General features: G+C 52.7%; 1 protein-coding gene across 1 annotated transcript; it reads left to right on the top strand.

Annotated features, from left to right (window-relative positions):
- The first annotated feature begins 432 nt into the window (after window positions 1-432).
- On the top strand, window positions 433-8,422 carry LOC119621711 (cytochrome P450 2A13-like). The gene is made up of 9 exons (XM_073016428.1): window positions 433-778; window positions 1,057-1,219; window positions 2,282-2,431; window positions 3,000-3,160; window positions 4,238-4,414; window positions 6,111-6,252; window positions 6,723-6,910; window positions 7,431-7,572; window positions 8,217-8,422. Exons 1-9 carry the CDS (start codon window positions 599-601, stop codon window positions 8,396-8,398), a joined length of 1,485 nt encoding a protein of 494 aa, XP_072872529.1. The 5' UTR covers window positions 433-598; the 3' UTR covers window positions 8,399-8,422.
- Window positions 8,423-8,717: the final 295 nt, after the last annotated feature.

Raw genomic sequence — 8,717 nt, 5'->3', positions numbered from 1 at the left:
TGGGAGGAGCTGCTGGGCTTGCTACACACTCCTCCTCCCAGAAACTCCACACCCACACCCTGGTCCTCCTAGCCCCAAGACTCTCAAGTCCATATGGCTGGAATCCCCCCTCCTGAGACTGTTAACCCTCCATTCTTCACAACAGAAGACCCCAAAATGCACAGCCACACTTCCGTCTCACCTCAATAAAACACAGACCTTGGGTTGCTCTCCCCAGGAACCCCCACATCCACAACTTTGAGGTGCATTCTCAGTCTCAGACCAAAAATCCAAAGTCCAGGTGCTCCCCTGTGCAAATATTCCAAACTCCTCAGTTCTACAGTTTATCTGTTGCCCCCTCCTAAATCCACAGCCCTGGGGCACCCCTCCTGAAGTACCACAGATTTATTCCGGAGTTCCCCTCCCTGTTCAGCTTACCTGGGGTCCCCCTCCTCCTCCCTTGCTGACTGTGTCCCAAACTAGGCGGGATTCATGGTGGGGGGTGTAGTTGGGAGGTGAAATTAGGTGATTATATAATCAACCAAAGTCCGTCCCTCTTTTTCAGGCAGTATAAAGGCAAACCACCCCAGCCGTCACCATCTATCATCCCACTGCCACCATGCTGGCCTCAGGGCTTCTCCTGGTGGCCTTGCTGGCCTGCCTGACTGTGATGGTCTTGATGTCTGTCTGGCAGCAGAGGAACAGCAGGGGAAAGCTGCCTCCAGGACCCACCCCATTGCCCTTCATTGGAAACTACCTGCAGCTGAACACAGAGCAGATGTGCACCTCCCTCATGAAGGTGTCCCAAGGCAGGGAGATGGGTGGCATGGGGCGGGGGCTGCCCCGGTGACTGGGGCTTTGTGACAGGGGATTGACCAGTGTGGACCAGAGTCTTAGGAAAGGGAGTTTTGGAAGTTCAGCATCAGGGTCCTAGCCAAGAAAGACAGGGTCTTTGCATGTCCAGCTCCCTGACTGTGAGAACCTGGGGGCAACGGATCCCAGTACTTGACATCTCCGTGCTGGGCCCATTCAGAGTGGGGGCTGCTCCCTCTAACCACTCCCACCCGCCTCCATCAGATCAGTGAGCGCTATGGCCCGGTGTTCACCATTCACCTGGGGCCCCGGCGGGTCGTGGTGCTGTGCGGATATGATGCTGTCAAGGAGGCTCTGGTGGACCAGGCTGAGGAGTTCAGCGGGCGAGGCGAGCAGGCCACCTTCGACTGGCTCTTCAAAGGCTATGGTGAGGGGGTGCCCAAGAGGGGGAAGGTGGCCAGGGGGACGGGATGGTCTCAGTGTCCCCAGGCTTCTCCCTGACTCTCCTGTCCACTGGAGGCTATGGCAGAGCCCCCTGTCTGGTCTTCTCTCCCCATCTCCCTTCATTGTGGCCTCTCCCTGTGTGTCCCTCACCTGTCTCCAGCGTCCCTGTTCTGATTCCTCCCTGCCTCTCTCTGCCCCTCATTCTCTCTCCTCGTTCTGCCTCACTGGAGTCTCCTCTTTCCCCTCTCTGTCCATCTCTGAGGACATCCTGGGTTTCTGTTTTCCAACCCTGTTCCTCTGTCTTCATTTGTCTTTTTGTCGCTCTCAGCTTCTGTGCTTCTCCATGTTTCTCCTCTCTCCACTACCCTCTCCCACTTCTTCCTCTGTCTTAGGATTTCACAGTATTCCTACTTCCACATCTCCAGTCTCCACCTCCTGGTAACAGTCTGTCCTTCTTGATCCTCTCTGTTTCTGTCTCTGTATGTTTCTCTCTTCTCCAGCTCAGTTTAAGAATCTTTCACCATTTTTATTTCCTCCTCCTAGATCTCCCCATATCTTACTTCCCCTCCTTCCATCCTCTTTCTCAATCTCTCTCTCTCTTTCTCTCCCCACTTCCTTCCCTTCCTCCATGGAGGGTCCCTCTATCCCTCTGTTTTTCTGTGCATCTGTCTGTGTGGCCTTTCTGCTTCTCTTCTGATTCTCTTATTCTTTCTACCCGGGGTCTCTTTCTCTCTCTCTCTCTCTCTCTCTCTCTCTCTCTCTCTCTGTCTCTCTCTCTCTGTCTCTCTCTCCCTTTCTCCCTCTCTCCTCTCTCTCTCTCTCCTCTCTCCCTCTCTCCCTGTCTCCCTCTCTCCCTCTCTCCCTCTCCCTCACTCTCTCGTTTCTCTGACTCTGCGTTTGCAGCCCTTCTGGGCACTCGCGCTGAATCCATCTCTCTCCCACCCCACTCCCTCTCTGCTCCACCCTTGGGGAGCCCCCTGGAGCTGGTCTGCTCCTGCCGCCGCCGCCCTCTGACCTCTCTCCACCCCCACGTTCACCTCCCCAGGCGTGGTGTTCAGCAACGGGGAGCGCGCCAAGCAGCTCCGGCGCTTCGCCATCGCCACCCTGCGGGACTTCGGGGTGGGCAAGCGCGGCATCGAGGAGCGCATCCAGGAGGAGGCGGGTTTCCTCATCGAGGCCCTGCGGGGCACGCGCGGTGAGCAGGGCACCCCGAGGGCGGTTGCAGGAGCAGGAAAACGCCCAGGGCGGGGACCAGCGCATTCTGCCTGGGGTTGGGGACTAGGTGGGGAAAGGCGCCGGCACTTCCAGCCCTGGAGTCTGGCGCTGGGAATTTGGCTCAACAGGGCCCTGCCTCCTGGAATTCTGACTCTCCTCGGACCTCTGAGTTGACTCTCTCCCCAACCCTCTTCTGTTTTTTTTTTTTTTTTTTTTTTTTTTTTTTTTTTTTTTTGAGACGGAGTCTCACTCTGTCGCCCAGGCTGGGGAGCAGTGGCCGGATCTCAGCTCACTGCAAGATCCGCCTCCCGGGTTCACGCCATTCTCCTGCCTCAGCCTCCCGAGTAGCTGGGACTACAGGCGCCCGCCACCTCGCCCGGCTAGTTTTTTGTATTTTTTTAGTAGAGACGGGGTTTCACCGTGTCAGCCAGGATGGTCTCGATTTCCTGACCTCGTGATCCGCCCGTCTCGGCCTCCCAAAGTGCTGGGATTACAGGCTTGAGCCACTGTGCCCGGCCCCCAACCCTCTTCTTCTGCCACATCCGCAGGCGCCAATATCGATCCCACCTTCTTCCTGAGCCGCACTGTCTCTAATGTCATCAGCTCCATTGTCTTTGGGGACCGCTTTGACTATGAGGACAAAGAGTTCCTGTCACTGCTGCGCATGATGCTGGGAAGCTTCCAGTTCACAGCAACCTCCACGGGGCAGGTAACCGGCTGCAGCCCGACCGTGACGCCCCTACCATAACCTGCCAACTGCTCCCCTACCTGAAGACAGGTGCCCCAAACTCCCACCCCGCTCCAGACAGTGTCCTCTGAAAATCAGCCCCCAATATTGGACAACTGTACAGTTGCACCAGAAACCAGGACGGATGCCCAATACCCAGTCTCCAAGGACACCCAAATAGCTCAACAGATGCTCCCCAGAACAGAGCCTGCCAGCAGGATGCAAGCCCTCAGCTCAGCTCTCTCACCTGGGTGCATGTTCCTATCCCCAACTTACTGTAATTTCTAACAGGTACTCCCTACCCAGTTCTTCTTTTCACATCTACACAAATGTTCCAAATTAGCCCACTGGAATATATGGCCAAGCACCCTCTACTTCACCCACTTTAAATACCTGAAAACATGGACAGCTGCCCTAACCAACACCCCAAACACATAAATATCTAGACAGATTATTCCCCAGACACTCAAATAAGTGTTCCCCAACCCTTTCCTATCACACACCTTACAGAGGTGCTCCCAATGCATCCCACTTGGATACATGAACACCTGAACAGGTATCCCCTCCACTTTAACATCTTCACCAGCTGTGCTTTAATACATGAACACCTGAACAAAAGTCCCCAGTCCGGACCCAGTAAGTATCTGGATAGTTGTCCCCAACCAAGTTCACTTAAATGCCTAAATACCTAGACAGGTGACACTCCCCTCATACCAGCCCCACCTGAGTAGCTAAACACCTGGACCGGTGTCTTCCAACTCAACTTCACTTGAATATCTGAACACCTAGATGTGTGCTCCAATCCAGCCTCATTTAAATACCTGAAACCTGGATACATGCCTCAGTTCTTCTCACCTAAATTCCTAGAACGTGGCTCTGGCACCTAACGCACGTGAAAACTTAGATATAAGTTCCCATCCTACCCCACTGAAATACCTAAACACCTGGACAGATGCCTTTAACTCAGTTCCTTCCTTGCTATGAAACAAGTCCCATTCCCATCAGCTCCTGCCCCCTGACAACGGTCCTTCCCTTCCCATCCTCTCTCTGCAACCCCAGCTCTATGAGATGTTCTCTTCGGTGATGAGACACCTGCCAGGACCACAGCAACAGGCCTTTAAGGAGCTGCAAGGGCTGGAGGACTTCATAGCCAAGAAGGTGGAGCACAACCAGCGCACGCTGGATCCCAACTCCCCACGGGACTTCATCGACGCCTTTCTCATCCGCATGCGGGAGGTACACCCCAGCAGCCAGTGCGGGGAGGTGCAAAGCGAGGCAGAGGGAAATCAGGCTGGGAGTGGGGCAGGCAGACAACACAGGCCCATTCAAATAGCCCTCGTCATAATCTTCACAATTGGCCGGGCACGGCGGCTCACGCCTGTAATCCCAGCACTTTGGGAGGCCTAGGCAGGTGGATCACCTGAGGTCAGGAGTTCGACCAGCCTGGCCAACATGGTGAAACCCTGTCTCTACTAAAAATACAGAAATGACCTAGGCGTGGTGGGGTGCGCCTGTAATCCCAGCTACTCAGGAGACTGAGACAGGAGAATTGCTTGAACGCAGGAGGCAGAGGTTGCATTGAGCGGAGATCATGCCACTGCACTCTGGCCTGAGTGACAGAGCAAGACTCTGAAAAAAAAAAAAAATCCTCACAATCCCAACTATATCAACCACTGCTGTTCCATCTACTGAGCCCTCACCCACAGGCAGGACTTGTGCACGTGAATTAGAATAGCAAGCACTTCTACAGCACTACCAAGTGCCAGGCACTGCGTTAAGTGCTTTAAGATAGTCCCCCACGGAACACTCACAACAGCTTTGAAGAAGGTTCAATCATGGCCCCAATTGTACCAATGAGGAAACTGAGGCCCAGAGAGTTGAAGTGTCTTAACTGAGGTCACACAATAAAGAAGCCTTGGTCCCCCAAGCTCAAACCCTGGTGTCTCTGAGCCTAAAGCTGGTGCTTTTAGCCACCAAGCTCTCTAACTGTTCATGCCCTGGTTATCAGACACACCTCTGTAGACAGGTGACCTGGCTTTACATTACAGGGTCCCCACATACATCTGGACGTCAGTTTCCCACATGGGAAGCCTTTAGGGAGTCTGAAGCTCAGGGAGAAAGGATCAAAGGAGGAGATGCCTCCACAGTAAGTTTCAAGATTTTTAGGGAAGAAATAGGATGCTGTTGCTTAAAGTTCTATGCTTGTTTCTCAGAAAAACTCTTTTTTCCTGACTCTTCATCTTGCCATCTCTGTACTACTTTCTCTTCGTCTCCCCTCATCATTATCTTTCTAAATATTCCTACCATTAAAAAAGTAACAGACTGGGCAAAATGACAAAACCCCATCTGTACAAAAACTACAAAAAAAAAAAAAAAATGACTGGGCATAGTGGTACATGCCTGTGGTCCCAGCTACTCAGGAGGTTGAGGTGGGAGGATAGCTTGAGCCCAGGGTGGGCAGAGGCAGCAACGAGCCAAGATCACGGCACTGCACTCCAGCCAGGGTGACAGAATAAGACCGTGTCTCAAAAAAATTAATTACTTTTTAAAAATTAACAAGTGAGCCTGCATGGTCATGTGCATGTGCAGTTCTAGCTACTCAGGAGGCTGAGGCTGGAGGATTCCTTGAACCCAGTTCGAGTCCACCCTGTGCAACTTAGCACCACCAAGTCTGTATAAGAAAAAAAGACTGACAGCTAAGTTGATAATTAAAGGACAGATGGTCAGCGAGGTAAAGAAGCTGAGAAGGAAGAACATTTTAGGCAAAGCCAGCAACCAGGGTAAGGGCTGGAACCTGGAGCGAGTCTGGCAGATCTAGGGTCCCTCTTTCCACCTTTCATCTGGACCAAAGAGAGGAAGATTCAAAGGAAAAGCCCTAAAGGGCCCCAAGAACATGGGAAGTGAGCTTGGTCTAAAGCCCCTCTCCCTGCAGGAGGAGAAGAACCCCAACACGGAGTTCCACTTGAAGAACCTGGTGCTGACCTCGTTGAACCTCTTCTTTGGAGGCACCGAGACCGTCAGCACTACCCTGCGCTATGGCTTCCTGCTGCTCATGAAGTATCCAGAGGTGGAGGGTAAGGCTGGAGGGGGAGGGAAGTGGAGGGCCCCAGACCCTCAAAATTCCCCTGACTCTGGTGCAATGTCCCCACCTGCCCCAGATCCCAGGACCCTGAGACGTGCCTTGCTGTCCAGAGACAGGGCAATATTCAGCTGATAGGAATCAGCTGAGTCTCACTGGCTATTAAAATACTGAAAATGTCTGCAGTGATCTGTCAGCCACTCCTCTCCCAAGCCCACTGAGTGCCATTGTCTACTCCTTTGGATGATCATCTCCTAGGTTCCTCCCTGTGCCTCCTCTGTGATTTTGGCACAACCTGGTTAACAGGATCCTGCTCCAACAATGTGAATCACTGATGTCTGTTATGAGTGGTCTACCTCCATGTCATTGGTGGAGCCATGTAATCCACCCCATTTTACCTATTTGGACTATAATCCCTTCTCTGAGACCCCTAGATACCTAAACACATTCCCCCATCTCCCCAAGCCAAGGTCCACGAGGAGATTGACAGAGTGATCGGCAAGAACCGGCAGCCCAAGTTTGAGGACTGGGCCAAGATGCCCTACACGGAGGCAGTGATCCATGAGATCCAAAGATTTGGAGACATGCTCCCCATGGGTGTGGCCCACAAGGTCATCAAGGACACCAAGTTTAGAGATTTCTTCCTCCCTAAGGTACTGTCCCCCACCCCAGTCAGACTACAGGGACGTCCAGCCTCTCTCTGTTTCCCCAGCATCCCACCCGCATTAGAAGCTTTCTAGACCCTGTCCCACTCCCTCAATCAGTCAAAAAGGACTTCCCCCACCACCACATCCGTTCCACCTTCCCACTTAGAGACTCCTGAGTTCTGCATCTCCCCAGACTCTTTGTGTCACGAGAATCAACCCCATGTTCCCAAACTTCCTGTCTTAAGAAACAGGAGCCCCCTTTCCATTAGGCCTTTTGCTTTAGGGACACAAGTCTCAGGTCCCCCAAATACCCTGCCTAGCAGGACATGGACCCCATGTCTCCCAAACTTCCTGTTTCAGAGACATGAACCTTCTATCCCCCAAAGCTCCTCCCTCAGAGGACCCCAACTCCTCCATGCCTGCCACTTCCCCTTACCTGGGGCACCCTAGTTCCCCCTCCAGCCCCTGTGTACTTTCACCAATCCCCAACCTGCCTCCTCACACACATCTTCCTCCTCCCTCCCAGGGCACCGAAGTGTTCCCTATGCTGGGCTCCGTGCTGAAAGACCCCAAGTTCTTCTCCAACCCCCAGGACTTCAATCCCCAGCACTTCCTGGATGAGAAGGGGCAGTTTAAGAAGAGTGATGCTTTTGTGCCCTTTTCCATCGGTAAGAGACTAACTACTGTTTGCCGCCAGGCCACTGCTCACACCAGCAGGGGCCTCCCTCACCCAGCTCCCCTCTGTGCGGTGTAGTCTGTTATTTCTCCAGCTTGGAAGTTCTTGTTAGAATCTACCCTTGAGCCACCAGCTGATACTTCCTTAACCACCAAGCACCCAATACCTGCGGCCAGGTAAAAGGGAAGGAAACATCTTCCCCTATAGATTTATTTGGCTAAGGTTACACAGCAGATTCTTCAGATCCCTGAAAGGAGATAATGGCACAGCACAGCAGTCATATTTGCAAGTGTGTCTGGCAGGTAGGGGCATCTAAACCTCCCATTGCTACACCTGGCATGGATCACCCCATCTATGATGGATGCGTGACATTATGCCTTTTTCAAAAACCGTAGAACTGTACAACACAGAGCAAACCCTAATGTAAACTATGGACTTTGGTTAATAATAATATATCAATATTGGTTCATCATTGTTATATCTCTTATAGAAGGAAACTGAGGCTTCTCTGAAAGTTTCTTAGGCCATAATATTCCACCTCTTCTCCCTGGGAGAGCCGCAGCTGGAGGTCGGTAGTGGGATGAGGCTGCACTGAGAGTGGGCTTCACCTCCACCCCACCCGCCTCTCCTCCTCAGGAAAGCGGAACTGTTTCGGAGAAGGCCTGGCCAGAATGGAGCTCTTTCTCTTCCTCACCACTATCATGCAGAACTTCCGCTTCAAGTCCCCCCAGTCGCCTAAGGACATCGACGTGTCCCCTAAACACGTGGGCTTTGCCACGATCCCACGAAACTACACCATGAGCTTCCTGCCCCGCTGAGGGAGGGCTGTGCTGGGGCAGGACTGATGGGTGGGGCCAGGGGCGGGGCTCGCGGGAGGGGCGGGACTAAGAACGGTTGCAGGATAGGGAGAAAGGAAGGCTAGGTGGTTAGAGGGAAGAGAAGAAACAGAAGGGGCTCAGTTCACCTTGATGATGTTCTTCAGAGCTGGGATGAGAGGAAAGGAAACCTTACAGTATGCTATAGAGAGTAGTAATAATAGCAGCTCTTATTTCCTGAACAAGTACCTCCATGTCAGCTTTGTTCAAAAAGCATTGCATGCTCACCTCACTTTACTGCCTCAAACCTCTCTGCAAAGGG

The sequence above is a fragment of the Chlorocebus sabaeus genome, chromosome 6, assembly GCF_047675955.1.
Source record: "Chlorocebus sabaeus isolate Y175 chromosome 6, mChlSab1.0.hap1, whole genome shotgun sequence".
Lineage (NCBI taxonomy): Eukaryota > Metazoa > Chordata > Mammalia > Primates > Cercopithecidae > Chlorocebus > Chlorocebus sabaeus.
Note: the sequence above shows the minus strand (reverse complement) of the source record. Positions and strands in the feature narration are given on the sequence as shown.

Coding starts and splice junctions, on each gene's coding strand:
- LOC119621711 (XM_073016428.1), top strand. CDS start 599: ATGCTGGCCTCAGGGCTTCTCCTGGTGGCCTTGCTGGCCTGCCTGACT. Junction 779..1,056: donor TGTGCACCTCCCTCATGAAG/GTGTCCCAAGGC, acceptor CGCCTCCATCAG/ATCAGTGAGCGCTATGGCCC. Junction 6,253..6,722: donor GAAGTATCCAGAGGTGGAGG/GTAAGGCTGGAG, acceptor CATCTCCCCAAG/CCAAGGTCCACGAGGAGATT.